General features: G+C 40.2%; 1 protein-coding gene across 1 annotated transcript in view; it reads right to left on the minus strand.

Annotated features, from left to right (window-relative positions):
• INO80 (INO80 complex ATPase subunit) overlaps positions 1–22,243 on the minus strand; it is a 133,329-nt gene that overhangs the window by 89,533 nt on the left and 21,553 nt on the right. The window contains exons 2-9 of the mRNA XM_075530736.1: positions 13,180–13,365; positions 12,782–12,951; positions 12,629–12,696; positions 9,794–9,985; positions 7,063–7,183; positions 5,515–5,729; positions 3,282–3,335; positions 1,564–1,767 (exon numbers count right to left, since the gene is read on the minus strand). Of these exons, the coding sequence (XP_075386851.1) occupies positions 1,564–1,767; positions 3,282–3,335; positions 5,515–5,729; positions 7,063–7,183; positions 9,794–9,985; positions 12,629–12,696; positions 12,782–12,951; positions 13,180–13,322 (1,167 nt within the window). The 5' untranslated portion in view covers positions 13,323–13,365. The remainder of the gene's footprint in view (positions 1–1,563; positions 1,768–3,281; positions 3,336–5,514; positions 5,730–7,062; positions 7,184–9,793; positions 9,986–12,628; positions 12,697–12,781; positions 12,952–13,179; positions 13,366–22,243) is intronic.

Raw genomic sequence — 22,243 nt, forward strand, 5'->3', positions numbered from 1 at the left:
GGAGAGCAAATGTTTTGAGAATGATGAGGGCAATGAATGTGCAAATGTGCTTTACACGATTGATGTATGTATGGATTGTGATAAGAGTTGTAGGAGCCCCTAATAAAAGGATTAAATAAATTTTTTAAAAGAATCTAAAAAAACAGTATGCTACCTAAATTCATTCCTTCTCTGTAATTTTGTAACATTTAAGCCAGATTATGAATTATTTCTAAAAACCCATTTGAGAGGAAATGAAGGAATTTTAAAATATTGAAATGTTCCAAAATTAAAATGCTGTGAACAAAACCTTTCTAAACCTAAACAATAAAAAAGTGTCTTTTCACTTTTAAGCATGTGTGCACATAAAGTAAATTAAGGAAATAAAACCCATCAAAAATAGTTTTATTTCAAAACAACAAAAAGTTACATTCCCAAAGTCAGGGAGTTACCCAAGTCAACAAAATCACAGTTGTAACTCCCAACAGGCAGTTATCAATGTACTTGAGAGAATGCCTTACAAAGCTAGATCATAAGCCAAGCTCAAGCTCAAGAGAGTTAATTCTCAAATGCATCTAGACTCAGCATGCATTCTCAACAGCATCAACTATTTGCTCTGTAATATATTTAAACTGCACGCAAAGATGCAGACTACCCAGAGGACCTTCATGAACTAGACAACATCCTCAAAGGAGTAAAGAAAGAAAAAAGATCAAGAGAGCTCTGAACAGACTCCAGTTTCACTGAAAAAAAACAAACAAACTTCTAATCCCTAATTTCCTTCTCCAAATTTCAGTTTTTCCTCCATTTATCCCAACCAATTTGCCAATAGCAACACCCCTTTTCCCTCTTAATTCTCTCTTCCTGCTTCGATACACACACAGCTGACACCACCCAACATTTGGTTAAGCAATCATAATGGCTGGCTGTACGGTAAAATAGGAGAGTAGGAAAGATGAGGGAGGAGAAACCTGGGTTTGAAATCCACTATCCTAGCTGGAGGGGTCCTGGTGAAGTAATGGACTAAGCACCGAGTTGCTAACCACAAGGTCTGCAGTTCCAATCCACCAGCCACTCCACAAGAGAAAGCTGAAGCTGCCAACTTCTGGAAAGATTTCAAGTCTCGGAAACCCACAGGAGCAGTTCTACTCTGTCCCGTGTGTCTGTAAGAGCCAGAATTGATTTGCTGGCAGTGAGTTTGGATCCTTAGCTGGCCCTACATGTAATGTGCTGCCAGGAACTGACAACAAATCAACAGGACGGGCAGCACCTGTTTTGTTGATCCCTTCTCTTTCTCCTTGGATTGTGGATGTTCCTTCAGAAACATGCCAAAATAAGGCTGGACAGAAGAGGGAAGGTCAGTACAGAAATGAAAGGTGAAGATTGTAAAGAAGAGGACCTTACTGAACCATAAAAATAAAATTGGCATATTGGACAATAGTCCCTACCCTAGAATCGAGTCTTATAAAAGCAAAACCAAAAAACCCTGACTTTCAATTGTTAGTCTTACGAAATCCATAAAGTGCAAACCTATTTCTTGATAAGGCTTTTAAAGTCTTCCAAAAACGTATGATTTTGCCCTACCTCCCGCATTTCCTCATCCAACTTGCGCTGCTCCAAAGCTTCCTTCTCTGCGCGCTTCCGGTGCTCCTTCTCTACCTTCTCATACTTCTTCCAGTACAGAAGCATTTCCTTGGTGAGGCGGCGGGCCCGAGGCAAGGTCTCCTTACAGTTCTTCTGCGCCTGCAGAGCAGCACGACGCACCTCCTTCATACACTGGTGGGCCAGCTGCAAAAGACAACGATATTCTCATAACAGGGAGGAGCCAGTGTCTGCACCCCTTCTTGGATCCGAACCACAACTCTCACTGTTGAATACCCAAACCCTCCTCTGGCCAGGTCTCTCTCTGGCCCCGACCGCTGACTACTGCCGCTACCACACACCCGAGATAGCAAAAAGGATAAGAACTCCACAGGCATATGACCTCAGATCAAACAAAGGCTCAAGTGTATGTGTTATCTCTGTTATCTACTGAATTGTGAATTATGTCAATAAAACTGCTAATAAATAAATAAATAAATAAAAGCGGCTTTTGATCTGGGGGGGAAAATAGCACAGAGGTGGGAGAGTGGAGTGGAGATCCAAAGCCCATTTGTAGGCCTCTGGACATCCCCTTAAGGAAGGGTCTCAGGGAGGGGATGAGCCAGTCAGGGTGCAATATAGCAACGATGAAACATACCACTTTCCTCTAGTTCCTAAATGCTTTCTCCTCCCCAATCCCAATTCTACCTTACAAATCTGGCTAGACCAGAGGATGCACACTGGTACAGATAGGAACTGGAAACACGGGCAATCCGGGGCGGATAATCCTTTCAGGACCAGTGGTGAGAGTGGCGATACTGGAAGGGTTGAGGGAGGGTGGGTTGGAAAGGGGGAAACGATTACAAGCATCTACATGTGACCTCCTCCCTGGAGGACAGACAACAGAAAAGTGGGTGAAGGGAGACGTCAGACAAATCAAGAAACGACAAAATAATAATGTATAAATTATCAAGGGTTCACGAGAGAGGGGGAAGCGGGGAGGGAGAGGAAAAAATGAGAAGCTGATGCCAGGGGCTTAGGTGGAGAGCAAATGTTTTGAGAATGATGAGGATAATGAATGTACAAATGTGCTTTGCACAATTGATGTATGTATATGTATGGATTGTGATAAGAGTTGTATGAGCCCCTAATAAAATGATTAAAAAAAAAAAAAGCACAATCTTTGACTTAGAAGCACCCGGTATGTGCTGGAAGGTTACAAAACATACCACACACATTAAGAATAACAGCTCTCATGGCTTCTATGCTGGATACCATTCTCAGCTCACTGTATATTAATATATTTTTAAAAACTGTATTAAGTTGGTATTATTATTATCCCCATTTTATAGGAATCGGAGACTGGTTGAGTGGTTAACCCAGAAAACACAACTGTAGCAGACTCTCATCTGACCCTCAGAGCTGCTCTCAAAAGAAGCTGTATCGTTTCTCTCTCTGCCACAGTATTAAGAAGCATCACTTTAGATGAAGAGAGTGAAATTCAGGCAGATTCCGCTCTCTCTCAAGAGTTATAACAAAAGAAAAAGACACATTTAGAATGATCTATATTATCCAAAAGGTTCATATACCAGAAATCTGAGGAAGAATGATTTAATTTATGAAATGGATTAAGAAAATTTAGACATTCTCTCAGGCACTGCTGCATTCATCAATAGATACCAGCAAAACAGAAAACAGAAAATATGAAACTATGATTTTACCTTTCGGCTATTGGTGAGAAACAGGTTATGAGCGGATGCTTTCTGCTTGTTGGCCTAAAATTTTCAAAAATAATATGTTATTAGAATCCACTTATAAGATTATGTAAAACTTGTATGTATTCAATTCCTAGAGAGTTAGAAGATGTCAAGCCAAACACCTTTAAGCCACACCTACGTGTGTCCGCACCATACAGAAAACTGCGAAAGCAGTATTAGGGAGAATGGGCTAGTGTTGTGCTTGTCTTAGGGGTCCTCTGTAGACCTTTGTGAAGAACTTAAGTTTATAACAGACCAGGAAAATGTAACCACACACCCAGACCCTGGCTCCACCTGATTAAAATACACAGCTTTCCAAGCCAATCTGCACCGCAGCTGACCTAGCAGGCCCCCAGCATCCTTAGGAGGGCCACAGCCTAGCCTCCTCATTTGTGATTCCAGCGCTCCCTCGCATTCAGGGCAGACCTGCCGCCGCCGCCACTACTACTCAATTCCTGCCACACACACGTGTGTCTCCTCTTCCACACAAATGTCCGACAGCAGATTGATTCAGTAGTCTGCAACTCTGTTTCCAAATCATTGTGTCTTTAACTTAAAAAAAAAAAACACCAAAATAAAGCTCAATAAAAATAAATGAATTTTCTGAGATGATCCATTTGACATAAGAGAAAACAGAAAGCAGAGTTAAGTGGCTTTCTGGCTATTCCATCCTCTCCTAATTCTGAAGAAATAATAGATTCAAAACTATACACAGGGTCTGACTGTCATAACTATTACGCTTTCACATCATTTCCATACCTGCTTAAGAGTTTTCTTAAGTCAGTTTCAGTAACTTACTGTTGCAGACGCTTAAGCAGCTATTGCCGTTAAAAAAAAAATTTATTGGGGCTCTTACAGCTCTTATCACAATCCATACATCCATCCATTGTGTCAAGCACATCTGTACATCTGTTGCCATCATCATTTTCAAAACATTTTCTTTCTACTTGAGCCCTTGGTGTCAGCTCATTTTCCCCCTTCCTCCCCCAACACCCCCCCATGGACCTTTGATAATTTATAAATGATTATTTTTTCATGTCTTACACTGTCTGATGTCTCCCTTCACCTAGCTATTGCCATTTTAAAGACAAGATTCTCAAATATTCTAGCTGAATATTTATTCCTTGTCATCAAAAGCCTCTACACCAGCTACTACGAGTTTTCCAATAACTTTTTCATCGTGAATGTTCATAAAGAAAGAAAAATGTCTCCACAACCCCTTATTAACGACTATGGGGTAAATGACAATCTTATAGTGGAGAAGTACAATGTTACCAAAGGATCGGAACTAACCCAACTCACTGCTGTCAACTCAACCTGAACACCATGATCACCTGAGAGAAAGCAGGACTGCTCCGCGGAGCTTCCTGCGGCTGTAAACTTCTGTACACTTATGATCTGGTGGTGCACTGGTTAAGCACTCCACTGCTGATCACTGCTCTGAACCTCTCAGTCACACCTAAGCAGAAATGACCCGGGGATCTGTTCCCGATGGGGTAGTTCTACTCTGTCCTGCAGTCACGGTAAGTCAGACAACACACAACAGCAAAGATAAGACACGGCGGCATAAGGAGAATGATACAGCAAATGAAGCAAAATACAAACCATTAAGGATTTGTGTTCCCCCCTCAAGCTGAGAGGAAGCCTCAAAAGGTTTAGTATCAATATTTCTAACACCATAAAACAGCTTATTTATATTTCTACTAGGACTGTACTTTATTTTCAAATTTATACTGAGCAATGTATTCACAGTTGTACTATTGTTGCAACGTTCAGCCTTGAACCATCAAAATAAAGTGCTATAAAACTAATTGAACACATCACATTTCCTTCCATTCATTCACTTCAATCTAATTGTGATTATTAGAAACATCCAAATGTGTGTATATTCTCCAAGAAAGTTATCAACTCCTTTTCATTTTAAATGATTTGCAAACAAAATGACACTGCTGTACACCAGAACATGGTTTTTCTTTCTCAAAGGTCTTTCCCTCCATTTTTCTGCCAAAGGCACATTACACAACTAGCCCTAAGTGTCTTGTGAATTCTGACTCAGTTCTAGAAAAACAGCTAGTTAGAGAAAATACTATTCTACATTCTCTTAATTCCAGCAGACTAATTTCCCATCGGCAATGTTGCTACAACTTACTGAGGCTCCTGTCTTCACTGGGAGGCAAACGTTCTCCCCTGCACTCACCTTCGGGAGTTCCTTTTTCACAATGCTGAGCCAAACCTTCCTGCGACGAGCATTAAGCTGTTCAATGGATAAATGTTTCTTCTTGGTGCCAGGGGGAGGTGCATCATGAGAGAACTTGGCAAAGACTTTGGTCTGATGGTGGTGGAGATGAGGGGATTCCTCAGAGGAAAGTTCTTCATCTCTTCGCCGTTTTTTCTTCACTTTTTTAAACTTAGCTACAAAAAAACCCCAAAACACCAGATGCTTACAAGGTTGCATTATTTCCCACAAAACAATGGGTTTTCCTCATTCCAGCACAGAGTGAGAGTTTATCCTTTCATCTGCTCAGGCCCAAGAATATTCCAAGAAAAAGATCTCACTACCACGGAAAAGAAAACTGGATACTCACTTGGCTAACAAAAAAGCGAAATAAAGAATAAAACCTGCAAACTGAATGTCTTTTGAACACAACAAGGTGAAAGAAACATGGAATCTGGTAATGCCACAAAGACAGACTCTTGTAACTGTTTGGTGGCATTGGAAGGTGCCTAAAGAGACTAAGAGAAGAGAAAAATTGGACTAAATTATATGACATTAAAACTCTCCAAAATAAAGTATTTGATTATATTGATCCTGGAGAAGGTTGTGAAAGATGAGTAAGACGACTTGGGTAGCACTTGGCTGCTACCCCGCAAGGTCAGAAGCTCAAACCCAATAGCCAGATATGGCAGCTGACTTTCATCAAGATTAAATACTCAGAAACCCTTCGGAGCAGCCCTACTCTGCCCCATGGTGCTGCTTTCAGTCCACTCAACTTGATGGCACTGGTGGTGGTGGATGAGAAGACGAGAGAGATGAAACAGATAAAAAGGACCTAGGGCAGTGGTCTCCACCTTCCTAATGCCGAGCCCCTTTAATACCGTTCCTCATGTGGTGGTGATCCCCCAACCATAAAGATATTTTCCTTGCTACTTCATCACTGTCATTTTGCTACTGTTATAAATCGGGCGACCCCTGTGAAAGATTTGCTCGGCCCCCAAAGGGGTTGCGACCCACAGGTTGAGAACCGCTGATCTGGGGGAGGAAGGCAGAAGAAAGCCATTCTGAGTGGAGTTCAGACTTTCATGGGAATAAGGTCTGCCTTATACCGACAGTTTACAACTTTCCCTTCCTATTTCCTTCCGGATTTCCAGCTGCTTACAGCTAAGCCAGAGAGGAAGAGGCATGCATTTCCTGGCAAACATGAAACCAAGCCCTACAAAGAATTGTCAGGAGGAGATTCATTTTAAATCAACTCACAGCAACAATTAAATCTTATTCCAAAGACTTAATTGCCCTAAATCTTTGGTTAGGCATCAACAGTCTTCATGATTTGGAAATCTAAAAACAGCTATAAACCAAATATGAACTAAAGTTAATAGTACTCACTGCTAATTGGACATGAGAGACTAGGACTTTTCAGGTAACAAAAGGTCTATTATTCAGATTATGCTCACAGTCTAAAAGCACCAGCAAGACATATGTGATCCAGCATGAGTAAAAGTGAAAAAGGCAAGTCAACATGCTCACCTTTAAGTTTCTTTTCCTCCTTGAATTTCTTTTTTTTGGGTCCAAGTAGGAGCCGTTGCTGCTCATAGAAAGGATCATATGTAGAGAGCAGGCCTGCACTGTAGTACTGGTACTGCTGCAACTGAAGCAGGGGAGACAGAGACGCTTAGAAGGGTCTGTGCTCCACAGAAAGCCTTCAGGGAACATCAACGTTACTACAGAGAGCTGAGTCAGAAAAATCCAAGCTCTGAAACACAATATGCTTCTGGCAAAAAAATGGATCAGGATTTCGCCTATCAGTGTATTTCCTTGGTTTCCAAGCAAAATGTTGTGTGGCCATGCACGTGGAAGGAACTCAAACGAGAGCCACCGCGTTTTCAGTTCCCACTGGAATTGTTGACTCAGTCCTGGCATGCATGTGAGAGATCAACTCACTGCAGAAAGCCTTTCCTTCTTTTGGAAATTCGTCACTAATAAATAAACCACATGTCTATGAATAGGTCCTCCGAGGTACTAAAGTTCCTGATTCTGGCTTTTGGTTTTATATTTGAATCTAAGAGTGACTGATTGTTATGAATCAAATTGTGTTCCCTAAAAACATGCTATAAATGCGAACTCTTAAACTTGTAGATGTAATGTCATTTGGGAACGGGGGTTTATTATGTTAAAGAAGCCATGTCAACATAAAAACTTACACTTACCATTCTTGAGCTATAACAGTGCTGATAAGGCACAGAAGCAAAATGATCATAAAAGAATCCAGGAACAGACACTGAAAAGAGACGAAGACTCTACCCAGGGGCTGACCGAGAGAGAAAGGCCTTGGTCTCGAGCTGGTGCTCTGAATTCGGACGCCTGCCCTCCTAAACTGTAAGAAATCCATCTGTCTGTGAGAGCCACCCACAGGTGGCATTCTGTTAGTACAACAGCCATCCCAGTGATCTGATCTTTTCTACCGATATTACGCATAGTGTCTAAAGCCTACTGCCATCGAATTGAGCGTGGCTCAAAGCAACCCCACAGAACAGAGTAGAATAATTGTCCATAGGGTTTTCAAGACCGAAATCTTTAGGGAAGCAGACGGAACATCTGTTTCCCATGGAGTGACTGGAGAGTTCAAACTGCCCATCGTTTGATTAGCAGCTAAAGACATAACCATGCCAGGGCTTGATAGTGCCTGGGTTGCCAGAATGCTAATAGACGAACAATCACACTTTTCCCTATGATGTTGTTGTTGGGTGCTGGCGCAGAATGACCCAAGGTGACGGAGTTAAACTGCTCCATGGGTTGTCTAGGCGGTCATCGTGACAGGTGCAGATTACCAAGGCTTCCTCTCATGCAGCCACTGGGTGGTTTGGAGCCCTGTGAAGCCTAACCTTTCAGTGAAAGCCCACCATGTCACCATGCTCTTTTCTCTTTCCACCCTCGATAGGGGGTAGCAAATCATTCACCTATTTTATTTAAATTGATCCCCCAAATTCACATACATTTGTCTCACTTATTACTAATACCCAAATGTGACTTTAAAATAAAATTAAGTAGTCCATTCTTAAATCTCTTTCCTGGATTTAGCCAAATGAGTTGTCCAAGGGCTAAAACCAGGAGAGAGTTACAGAGAACACTTTTTAAGGTCTTCTGCCCAGGTCAAAACTAAAAGAATATTCACCAAACTGTATAATTACAATTCAGGATTTTTGATACATTCTTTTACTGCACTTAAAAAAAATGAGCACACACTTCAAGCACCAAGTGTTTGGGATTAGATTTTAAAGAGCAACTCCTTAAATCTGAATCAGAGAGCTTACTGTTTATTTGTTCTATAGGTTCCTAGTTTCAGCATACTACTCAAAACTCTCTAAAGTAACTGTAGACCTTAAGTAATACCTGGAAGGTCTCCAGGTCTTCAAATATGCTTTGCTCATTCCGAATAACGTGACATACGGATAAAAACCAGAAAGCTTAGGTAACAGCTTTCAAATTGTTCTCAGTGAAAACTACCAGCATTCTATTGTTAGTATAAGAAGAGTAAAAACACATCCAAAGCACAATTATAATAAAAACAACCAGAAGGTACAGTTACTTTGAACAACAGTTTGGCAGTTATTCAACGTGACATAAAGTTACCAGAAGACCCAACAAATCGACTCCGAGGTGTATACTCAAACAGAAATAAAATAACTGGACCCATACAAAGCGTACACTAAAATGTTCCTAACAGTGGAAATGGAGGAACACCATCAAGTGAAGAAGAGTAAGACACAGTGCATCCAGCATGGCCACTGTTTGCTAATAAGGACGAGTCAAGTGCTATAGATACTGTGCTGCGCTGTGAGTGCACCTGGAAGACACTGCGCACTGACCCAAAGGGCCACACCGTGCATGAGCCCACATGTGTGAATGTTTTAGAGCAAGTAGATGAGGGTAATTACCTAGGGTTGGACGTGTGTCCGGACGCAGGGAATAAGGAATGACAGACTAAGAGTACGAGGTTTCTTTTAGGGGTGATGAAAATGTTTTGGAATTAGTGATAAAAGCTGTACATCTCTCTGACTATATTGAAAAACCATTGAATTGTATACTTTAAAAAGCTGAATGTTTTGAAATATAAGTTGAATTATAATAAAGCTGCCATTAAAACAATAACAATCATCACCATCTAGATGTAAAGTTAAAATAATGTATGTTTAATGACTAAAAGCCAGAGGTGTGAATATCCAGCATGAAGGGCTGAGGCTTCTCCTGAAAGTCTCACCTCCTTGTCTTTACTATACTTATTCTGGTGAAGCTTCTTATATTTGTGCAGTCGCAGCATGTTGTGAAGTTCTTCTCGGCTGAGATTCAGTTCTTCTTCATCGTCATCGTCGTCATCATCATCTTCTTCTTCTTCTTCATTGTCCTCACTCTGAGAATCTGCCTCACTGGACTCATCACTTAGCAGAATGCTCTGAGCATGGAGGAAATGGACCAGTAAGTTCTACTAGGAGACAACCCCTTGGATAATCTTAACTCCTGCCCCCCACCTCAAAATAATGACAGAAACAGCTGAGGGCAAGACATTCCAGTTTCCCCAACACTACTATTCTTTACCAACCCAACTGAGAACAAATGAACACCTATCACTACGAGTTGGAATAAAGTCTGCGACAGTGGCTTGTGCATACACTACAGGGCATGAAAAAAGGGGCATACTGTAAATAGCAACAAGGCTCTAGTAATAAGGCTTTAAGTATTTAAAATATACATAAGATATTCTATTCAAATGAAATGTTAAGTATCAAGGCAAAACAAAAAAAAAAGCTATGTTTATGGGGCTTTGGTGTTGTAATGGGTTACAAACTGGACTGTTAACCTCAAAGTCAGCAGTCCTAATCCACAAGTTGTGTCAACGGAGAAAGACCAGGCTATCTGCTCCATAAAGCTCACAGTCTCAGAAACCTACTTAGTGTCACCCTGAGCCAGAATTCTCGATGATAGCAGGTCTTTGGTTATTTATAAGACATAAGGGAGGACAGAAAACATGATGACTAAAGGGAAACCACCCAAATACTCACCAGCTGATGAATGAATGAAGATAATGTGGCACATCCATACAATAGATTATTATTCACCCATAAAAAATGAAGTATGGATACATAACAGAACATGGATGAACTTTGAGTGAAAGACGACACAAAGAGTGACACATGGTATCATTCCATTTATGTTCTTTTCATGAATGGCAAAGTCATAGAGATGAAAAGGTTAGTGATTTCAGTGCCAGAGGCTGAGGTTGTAGGAGAATGGGGAGTGACTTAATAGGTAACTTTTTTATTATTTTGGGGGGAGGGGGTCGTGATAAAAATGTTCTGGAATTAAGATAGTAGAGATGGTTATATAACTTTGTGTATGTTTTAAAAACCACTGGATTATATAATTTTAAAGGATCAAGTTTATGGCATATGAATTATCTCTTTCCTTTTCTTTTTTCAATGTGATGGCTAAGAGTAAAGATTTCTGAATTCCCAACAGCCTATAAAACTTCACTGAACTGAAACATATTAAATATTTTACACTTGAGCCTTTTAAAGGGCCTAGAATAATCAAATAGTACCTTTAAATTACTTAAAGATCTTCACAAGAACAGTATAGGAAAAAAAAAAAGAACAGTATAGAGAAAGAACTCATTTTAATATAAAGAAATCTATCCTTAATTCTGTTTGATCACCAGTCTTATATAAGTATAGAGATTATAACACTTCCCTGCAGGGAAACTCTCCAATGACTTACCAGTGATCTAGCTCATGTGAAAGAGTATAACTGTCCCATGGGGTTTTATAGGCAGTAATCTTTACAGGAACAAATCACCAGCTTTTCTCCCATGGAGTGCGTTTGAACCACCAACCTTTTTGGTTTGCATCCACACCCTTAACCATTGGATCACCAGACACCAAAACCATACCCATTGCCATCAAGTGAATTTTGACACATAGCAATTCTACAGAACAGAGTAGAACTGCACCATAGGATTTCTGAGGCTGAAATCTTCATGGAAGTACATTAAGTCTTTTTCCCAACCAAGTGCTTAACCACTATACCACAGGGTTCCTTAAATTTCTAAGAGTACAGAGATTACACCATTCCCCTGCTTGTAAACACTCCAATGGCTTACCATTTAACTAGCGCAAAATCCAAATTCTTTTACAAGCCCTACAAAGCCCTAGGGCTCTCTAACCTGCCCTCATCCACCACGGCATTGCAGCCACACCAATCAACTTTCTCTCCCAAACACAGACTACGCTTTCCTTCTCAGTGTTCCTTCGGACGGGAAGGTTGATCTCTTTAGAGAAGCCATCCACAGTTACGTATAGAGAGGCTTACTACATTAAAATGTAGGCTCAACAAGCAGGAACTTTGTTTACTGATATGTCCCCAATGATGGTACTTAAATGGCAGGATGTGCTCAGATAGCATTTGCTGAATGAATGAACTATTTGGGGATTCATAAAAAAGTAGATTTATATTCTTGAATAAAAGGTGAGTCTCAGAGGGCACAAATCTAATCTGCTATATTTTTCTATAGTCCTCTCTTTTCCTTGCGCTTTGTACTCAACAAATGTCTGTTAAAATGACTTTGAGGAGGGAGGGGAAAAAAAAAAAGAGGACCTGATGCAAGGGGCTTAAGTGGAGAGCAAATGCCTTGAGAATGATTGGGGCAGGGAATGTATGGATGTGCTTTACACAATTGATGTATGTATATGTATGGATGGTGATAAGAGTTGTATGAGTCCCTAATAAAATGTAGAAAAAGAAAAGAGGAAAAAAAATGATTAGGGCAAAGACTGTACAGATGTGCTTTATACAATTGATGTATGTATATGTATGAACTGTGATAAGAATTGTATGAGCCCCAATAAATTGTTAAAAAAATAATAATAAAATAAAATAAAATGACTTTGAGTCCTCCATATTTTCTCTGTAGTCTCTCAAGAACATGTCCAAAATAAAAGATGTATATCTAGAAATATCTCTATCAATCTACAAGAATGAGTCAGTCACTTTTCCTTCCATGACAAGATTTAGTACTCTATTTGGATTGTAATCATCCTACCTTTAACCACTTTCTGCTTTTCTTCAGCTTAGAGAAGTTATATAAATTCCCTTTGTCAGATTTTGAATCTGTATAAAGAAATAAAGAATACAAGTGAAAAAGACGACAACATCAGAGAACAAAAAGCTCAGAGGGACCTCATACAATACTGACCTGACTGTAGAACTCCATTCAGTGAGTATGCATTTAACATTCCAGAACTGCTTGCACCAGAAGTTTCACCAAGCAATGAATTTGGAGGTTCTTCCTTAACTTGCATTAAGGAATCCCCAGACTGGGCCAGTAAAGGGTTACTGTCCTCCAGTCCATCTTCACTGTCATCACTATAAAGTTAAAAGACTGGTGAGTCCACAATCATCTGACCCAAAAGAGTATTTAAATTTAAGGTTAGCAGCACTGAATACTAGAAAATGAGCCGAACTTTGAATAAGCTGATTATGTTTCATTTGAAAGGCAGAGGAAAATAAAATATCCAAATCACAAGACACTTTAAAATCCACAGGGATGACATTTTAGAAATGGGATAAAGAACCTAAGTTGGAGTAGCATACCTAGAAATATTCCTATTGAAGATGGCTGATGTTTGTCGCAGGAAATGGTCCAATCGGAGGGCCCGCTCCAGGTACTGAAGATAGAGGGGCTTTGCCAGCTCAGTGCAGCCGCCATCGTCCCCGGCATCCAACTCTGAGGCCATAGAACAAATCTGTCTTCATACACAAGGGCCTCCAATTGCACAGCTGCATAATAAAGATAAATAGTGAAAAATGAAACACTGGTCATTTTCCCGTTCTCTGCCCTGGAAGAAAGGAGACTCTAGACTTTTTAGACATAAGACACTGAGCACAGTCTACAGAAAGCACATGATATAGCTCAGCTAAGGCAATGCCTCCGAATGCAAACTCCAAAGTTAGAAGGATAAGAAAGAATAAACAGTCGTGTGTTGCAATGAAAATGCAGGTTACATTATTTTGAAACCTTACCTTAAAACTTGTAACCACTTCCCTTTCTCCACACAATTAGCAATTACTCACAACTGTGAAGAAAAGCTATCCAAGTCTGGACTAGTGTGCCGTTGTAACCTAACAGGGAACAGGAGCACGTATGCTCAACATCATCTTTAAAATATAAATGCTTCCTTTTTCATTCTCTATTTACATTTAAACTTGTGGTGTATGGTATTACATTTACAAATGAACACTGTATTTTTTGCAAATAATGTACAATATGTTTTTGCAAACACTACACCTTTCATGTTCTCTTCATAAGCAAGCTGTATCAGTGTTTGCTTGTTAGCATTTTCAACTTCTATTTCTTCTTTTTTCCCTATCCCATGGATTTAATGTGACCAGGATTAAACTAATCTAGTGGAAACTTCAGCTAAGGTAGGTCTTTTCTTAAACCAAGTATACTTGAGGGTGCTAGTGTTGGAAATAGGAATCATGATGAAGCCAAAAAGTATGAATGCACAAAGAACTACTGTTAAGAACAAGATGTTTTTCTATTTTATTGCTTTCATAAATCTTAAACTGAAACATAACTGTTGGTAAACAATGTCTTTGAAATTAAATGAAAGTCAGTAAAAGAAAATGTGCTTTCATTTTAAAACATGCCATTTTAGTTTATTCGTTATCATTAGCATCACCATCCAACTCACAGACCTCTTCAAAGTCTAGTCCACCATCACTCTCATCATTGAAATAGCTCAGAGCCGCCTGCACACATTCTCCTATGCCTTCTGTACTGATGTCATCAGCATCACTCACCAGCACTGTCACGTACCCTGCTGTCACACAATCTCAGCCTTCTTGAAGCTTTTGTGGATAGTATTTGGGGCTGTTTTCCCCTAAGCAGAAACACCCACTTCCATCATTCACGGTGTAAACTCCTGACTCACACACATATCCACTCATCCCACTTTCTTCTCAGAGAAGTCTTGAAGAAGAGGTGGATGACTACTGCATCTAGGGGTGCAGCTTGCAGGAAAGGCCATGAGGCACGATTGCTATATGGGGCCCAGTTGAAGTAATATGCTTTTGAACGCTTTTTCAACATTCTGTAAAAAACTGTGACTTTGAAAACTAGTTTAGATTCTAGGAAAAGAAACCCCTCTGAATGTAAAACTATACAACTGTAGAAAGTAGAATGGCACTTCCTCCAACACCTGGTAGTAGTAATACCCCGTGCCTCAGCAATCCCTGTAACTCAGCGTACATGCGAAAGAAGAGTCAGCACAGACAGATACACACATAGACCACGTTCACTGCAGCGCTCTTCACAATAGCAAAACGACAGACACAGCCAAATGCCCGTCCGTGGAGGAATGGATACATATTGATACATACACAACCGAGCACTATGTATCACTGAACAATGACAATGAAACTGTGAGATGCCTTATGCTATGGATGGATCTGGAGTACATTATGCTAAGTGGAGTTAGTTGATCACAAAAGGATAAATATTGCATGCAACCATTATAAAGGAGAGTAGAAAACAGGAAAAAGGTTGTTCATACCAAAAGAAATATTTTGATGGATACCAGGAGGAGGAGGAGGGGAAGGGGAAACAATAGGCTCAAAGGCAGATAGAGGTTAAGAAAGGCAAAGAGGAAATGATAATCCACACAGGGGAGAAGGAAAAAAGGGGGGGCAAGCTATTGGGAAGCCTGTTCTTTAAATTGTTGAATACAAAAATGATTCTTGTGTCCTGAAAATAATATCTATCCACAGTTTCACATCACACTCCATCCATCCCTTTTAATTACAATAGACAACCACATGCATAAGCAGTTTTAAAATCTGGTTTGATTTCACTTTATTCAAAGAGCAAGCAAAGGCTAAATGAAGGAAGCCTTCTCTGTGCTCAGTGGTTGTAATGGGTAATGGCTAGTTTACATGTCTAAAGCAGCTATAGTTGGCCAAACTGTCAGAAGATATTGGAACCTCATGCGTATTAATTAATTCTATCTAATGCAGAGACACCGAGCTCAGAAAAAAACTTTAGGGACATTTTTGCAGAAGTTGTCTATAATGTGTCTCATTCCAACAGAAAGGCCATTCCTTTTCATGAATTTAGAAACTTGGGTGAAACCTCCCTTGAAACCGGCAATTCCTCTGTCATCCACCAGCTTTGTTTGATCGGAATTGCAACAGAGGCAGCCTGACTTTGTTCCCTTCAAGAAATCATACTCTTCCCAACCTGAATTCCTTCCAGGGGCAAGGTGCGCACGCGCTTGATTCTGGCTTTCTGGATAGTGATGGTGGTCTTCTTTATTGTTTGTTGTGGTATTGTTTATATTGCTACTGTTTTTTCCTTACCACTTTCTTTTCTTTTCACTTTTATTATTTAAGCTTAATTTATTCCTCAGTCATGAGTTTCTGCTTCTTCAGTTTCTTCTGGGAAATCTTTTTCTTCAGTGCAACCTCCTCTTCTGGCTTGGGAACGATTTGTTCCTTCTCAGTCAGGGTCATTTCAATGTGGCAGGGGGAGCTCCTGTGTGGATTGATCTAGCCAAGAGCTCTGTAAGTCCGGTGGTGCATCTTGGGGGCTTTGTTCACCTGGATGTGCTCGATGACACATCTAAACCCTTAAGTTTAGCATGACTTTCTGCATTTTTAAGCATGTGAACCAAAAATTCAGCACTCTTTTTGGGCCACTGACCCTGGGTCCAACCCCACTGTTTGGCCTGGGCACATAAACTGCTTCTGCAAAGTGATGTCTTTCAAGTATTTGGTGGCTTTCTGGATGTGCATGCCTTTGATGGCCTGGGCAGTTTCCCGGGTGTTCTTGAAGTGAACCTGGAGGTTCGACCCTCTGGATTTGCAGGATTTTGTAGGGTTTTCTGGGTCAAGTGAGTAGCGAACCACTTTGGCAGGTCACCTCAGGCTGCTACAGGAAGACCTTCACTTCTCTTCTTTATTGGTTCTGTTGGGTACAGCAGTTCACGAAGCCCAGAAGTGGCACAGAGATAATAACTGACACAGGATTTGTAGGGAATGTAGGGTGTGTAAGGTGGGAGATGGAGAGGGTGAGGAGATTTCAGGAATAAACAAGGAAGGCAGGAGAGGGAGGGCGCACGAGAACTAAATGTGATTACACAGAGCCTTATAAAGGTGATTTAGTCACTGGGGAAAGGCGGCGGAGGGGGTTGTCTGAAATTGATTGTGTTAATGACTGTACAATTCTTCTTGCCATGATCGAACGATTGAATTGGAAAGAAAATAAGAAAGAATCCACTCTATCAAGGTGTTCTCCAACTCAGGCCGTTGTATCTGGGTCCACGGTGTGCACAATTTCACTAGTTCATTTTCTGTGGTTCCTTTTTCTCTTTTCAGCAGTTGCAGATGGATGATACTCCACCCTCTCAAATTTCTCAAAGTTAGTGGTATAGAAATTGCATTTAAATCCTAAATGATCCTAAAGGGTTCTAAGCTTTATATTTGTGTGCATAATATAACTAGTAACTGCTGGTTCTAGTAAAAAGATAACGAAATTCAAATGTAAGGTACACAAGTAAGTCTTTTTATTTGTTCGCAGCGAGTCACTGAGATTAACAGAACATAAAGACTAAAATAAGCAAACCCTAACACAGCTTAATGGATTCACTTAAGATGATGTGGTAACGTTTTCACATTCACCTGTTGAGACAAGAAGGTCATGGAGCAGTTTTTCTTTACTCCTCCGATTACTAGCCAGAGACCTAAGACAAGTATGCTAATTATGTCAATACAGATTGAGTAAAAATTCATATTGCTAGCTCTCAGTGGCTTTCAATGGAAAGATTGTCTTCAAGGTTCCAACTGACTCAAAAATGGCGGGATATAATTATTAATTTAAATTAAGAAAACTAACTCTATAGCTTCAACTGTCTGCTTTCTGATTACTAGGGCAAATCCCAAAAGCCCTGGTGGTGTAGTGGGCTATGTGTTGGGCTAATGAGCATAAGAACAACAGCTTGAAACCACCAGCCACTGTGCAGGAAAGAGAAGAGGCTGTCTAGTCCCCTTAAGATTTAGTCTTGGAAACCCACAAGGGCAGTCCTACCCTGTCCCACAGTCGCTATGAGTCAGAGTCAACTCAATGGCAGTGAGGAGGTCTATCCAAACTCGATCTGTAATTTCATAACCATGCAAATAGCAAAAGTAACATTTTCAGATTACTGCATGAGGGTGAACAAAGCCAAAATGTCACACATGCATGTCTAGTATATGCATGGCTGCGCTATACTAGAACTCATTTCTCCACAATGTTGTTATATTTCTGCACACATTATTTGTGTGGACATGCTGTTTATGGGGCTGGGTGAACCATGGTAGGAATACTGCTAAGAGTATTTTATAATCCCTTGTAACTATGTCCTAATGAGTAAGATTTAGAAATGACTAAGACAAGTGGGGGACAAGGAGAGCAAAAGTAAGGGGCTGAATAGAGGGCTGACCTGAGCCCTGTCTTCACTCAGTGGTTGAAGATGCTGTGACAGTAGGGAGAACTATTTTCACTAGAGAAGCCACCAATATAACACTCCCAACTGTCTTTCATGGAACACCTGCCTTCCTTGTTCTCTTTAAAGCAGTGGGTCTCACCTTCCTCATGCAGGGACCCTTTCATACAGTTCCTCCTGTTGTGGTGAACCCCGACCATAAAGGTATTTTCATTGCTACTTCATAACTGTCATTTTACTACTGCTATGAATCGGGCGCCCCTGTGAAAGGGTCGTAAGCTACAGGTTGAGAACCACTGCTTTAAAGACTGATGGGAGGTCAATAATAATTAAAGAAAGAAAAACATTAAACAACCAGATGTAGTCTTGGCTTATAGTGGTGCCACTTAATAAACTGTAATAATTTTTAAAGCTCATAATGCAAAAAGTGATAAGCTTTAGAAGATAACCTCTAGTATCTTTCAGTTGTTGCCTCTGTTTAAAATCATTTTTAAACATTTCCTCATATAATCTTACTACTTAAAAGGTTTTTAAACTCTCCACCAGTTCATCTATAGATTCCATCAAATTTTATCAATATTCCAGCAGGATTTTTTTCCTGTGTAAGTTGACAAGCTGATTTTAAATTTTATATGGAAACAGGGCCCAGGATCACCAATTTTGAAGAAGAAAAGCTGAATGACTTATACTTTTTGATTGTAAAATATTTCATATGTATACTTACTTTATAAAACACTATTACCATCGAGTCAATTCTGACTCATAGCAACCCTTTGAGACAGAATAAACCTGCCCCATCGGGTTTCCAAAGCAGCAATTGTTACAAAAGCAAATCACATTTTTCTCCCCTGGAGATAAAAACTGATCTTTTGGTTTGCAGCCAAGTGCTTATGAACACAGTGTCACCAGTTCCCTACTTCTTACATATGTGAGCACACGTAAAAAAAATCAATTGCTACAAAATCTTAGAAATCTTTACTAAATAAAAATACCAAACTCTGAAGACGTTTCTCAGCATATCCTCTAGTGAGGCTTATAATACAGCTGAAGACGGGGTTGCCGTCTTAACTACCTCTTCCCCAATGATGCACCTTTCAGTTAACACATGTCAAAATAGCACTGTCGGCATCCTCAAGGACTCTAATGGCGCTCCTTTCGATGATGCAGCACATTCAGGGTGGTATGGCTGTAGACTTGTGTTCCTCTTAAATGCTCTTTGACTAATGAGAACAAAAATAATTCTTAAGGGGCAAGATCAGGGCTTTAGGACAGATAGGGTAGGTTTCCCTAACATCCCTTGGCACAACTTACTTGGCCCCTTTCTAACCAATGCAGTTTTCAGTTTTCTGCAAACTTCTTTGGAATAGGCCCCCATGATGATTGTGTGTCCTTCAAGAAAAGCTATCAAGATGCTCCCTGTCTGGAGTCCCCCTAACAGGTAACATAACCTTCTGAGCGAATCTCAGAGGGCACTGTTTCTCTGGTGACAATTTGTTACATAAAACGATCTTCATCAGCTCTTTGAGCTACCTGGTCTTCATGCTAGCTGAGGCCAAGATGTTCACTGAAAACGGAAACTGCCACATCAGGTGAGATTCCCACTTTAACAGCTACGCTAACAACTACGTCTATGGTTTTCTTCCACTAGCCGCTGAACTTCACCAGTGACAGACATCCTGTTTCAGCTCAATCCTTGAGGTCTTCCCAAACTCCCTGAATATGCATGAGCTATCGAAACGCTGGTGCTATATTTAAGGCAGCATTCTCATAAATTTTCTGCAAAGCATCAATGCTTTGGGAAGATGCCCATGAGTTTTGTTAAAAATTTCATATACTTTTTCTATACATGAAATTCAGGATAAGTAGAGATAGTAACTGGATTAATAGTTCCTTGGGAATGGCAGGGGAGGTTGGGGAGAAACAGGAAGCTAATAACGATGAGTGTAAGAAGAAAAGTTTCTAAAACTGACTGTGGTAATGATTGTACAACTCTTCTTGATGTGATATAGCTATTGAAGTGTATATGTGAAAATATACTAATAAAACAGCTTGGGGTGTGGTAAACCCCAAACCAAAAAAAAAAAAAAAAAATCACATCAGCCCTGACCCTAAATCATTCCCCATAGGGAAGTGTCTTGTTTGAAGATACTGTGAGAGACTACGACTAGTGTATGACTGAGAACTGGTCTTCAGCTGTCTACTGACTGCAGACATGTTGATGAATGTTATCTGTGCATGTATGAACTGGAACCCTAGGAGGAATACTGTTTTACCTGCTCTTACATATATAAATACAGATAGCTACACATGCAGAGAGAGATGAACTAATCACAGTAATCAGGATAGTGTGATATTGGCACATGTACAGTCATATTGATAAGTGAAACAGTTGAGAATTTAGAAATAAAACTTATATTTATGGCCACCAAAGGCACCAAGGCAATGCAATGAGGGGTGAGACAAGTCGTTTCAACAAATTTTGCTGGGACAAACAGATATCCACATACATATAAAAAGATGAGTTTAAACATTTATCTCACAAATCAACTCAAAATGAATCGTCGACCCAAGTGTAAAAGCAATGAAACTTCTAGAAGAAGGCACAGGAGAAAAATCTTCATGTTTGGCAGACAATTCTTATATATAACATCAAAAGAACAATCCACAAAATAAATTCATGAATTAAAAAATTAAATTTAATATAAAGACTTTTTACTTCAAAAGACATCATTAAGGAAATGGAGAAAGGATACAGGCTAGGAGAAAATATTTATAATTCACATAACCGATAAAGTTCATACACAGAGAACTCTTAGAAATCAGTGATAAGACAAGTAACCCATTTGAGCCAGAGACTAACAAAACCCTTCCCCTTAGAAGATATGGGAATGGTTTCTATGCACATGCTCAACATCAATACAAATGAAAACCACAACAATATAGCACTTCACACCCACTAAATGGCTATAACCGTGAGCATCATTTAATGTCCATATAAAGTTTTGTGCAACAGAATGTTCTGTGATTTGAACTGTGTGAACACCATATAGAAACCTTCTGGAAGCCCGATTCCAAAGATCTTTGTTACCACTGCTGCTTCTGCTGCTGGTAGATCTCAGGGGTAAGAGTGCTGGCAGTGGCCAGCAGCAGCAGCTGAGCAGGCAGGGACGGAAGCACGGAAGCAGGCAGGGACGGAAGCAGGCAGGGACGGAAGCAGGCAGGGACGGAAGCAGGCAGGGACGGAAGCACGGAAGCTGAGCAGGCAGGGACGGAAGCACGGAAGCAGGGACGGAAGCACGGTGAGAGAAAGTGAGGATAGAGTGGGTGTGCCCAGTTCAAGCCCCACCGACCGCCCTACCTCAGCAGCAAGAGCAGCCCTGTCCTCCAAGCCCTCCCTACAATCTGTTACCAGAGAAAGCCTGAGAGCCAGTGCGGAGAGCCATGTCTTCTGCCTCACTTGCATATATTTCACACCCAGGGCTGGCAAGTGTCTGGGTTTGGGGCTTTTTTAATCATTAGGGAAAAATAATATACAAAATGATAACTGCTTTCCTTTATAAAACACAAACACACAACACACACACACAAAACCATATGGGGTCATCGACATATAAGCAGCATTAAGCAACACATAACGTAATCAGACGGACAAAAATAAGTGATGAGTGTGGAGAAATTGAAAGCCTCAAACATTGCTAGTGGAAATGTAAAATGTTTTAGTCACTTCAGACAAATATTTGGCAGCTGCTTCCTAAAAAGTTGAATATATACATATATCTAACCCATTAGGCCCACTCCTCATTGTCCAACCAAGAGACATGAAATCACATGTTCCTAACAGCATTATTCTTTTTTGTAATGCATACCTATGTTTATTGCAACAATTTATTTTTAAAATAATTTTATTGGGGGCTCTTATCATAACCCATACATAAATCCATTGTGTAAAGCATATTTGTACATATGTTGCCATCATCATTTTCAAAACATTTTCTTTCTACTTGAGCCCGTAGTATCAGCTCGTTTTCCCTCCCTCTGCTAAAAGTATTATTCTTAACAGTCAAGTGCCAATAAACAAGGGGAAACTATGCAATACTATGCAATAAAAATATCTGGCAATAAAAATAAACTAAATAAATCTCAAAAATATTGTGCTAAGTGAAAGTGAAGATCAC

The sequence above is a fragment of the Tenrec ecaudatus genome, chromosome 14, assembly GCF_050624435.1.
Source record: "Tenrec ecaudatus isolate mTenEca1 chromosome 14, mTenEca1.hap1, whole genome shotgun sequence".
Classification (NCBI taxonomy): Eukaryota; Metazoa; Chordata; class Mammalia; order Afrosoricida; family Tenrecidae; genus Tenrec; species Tenrec ecaudatus.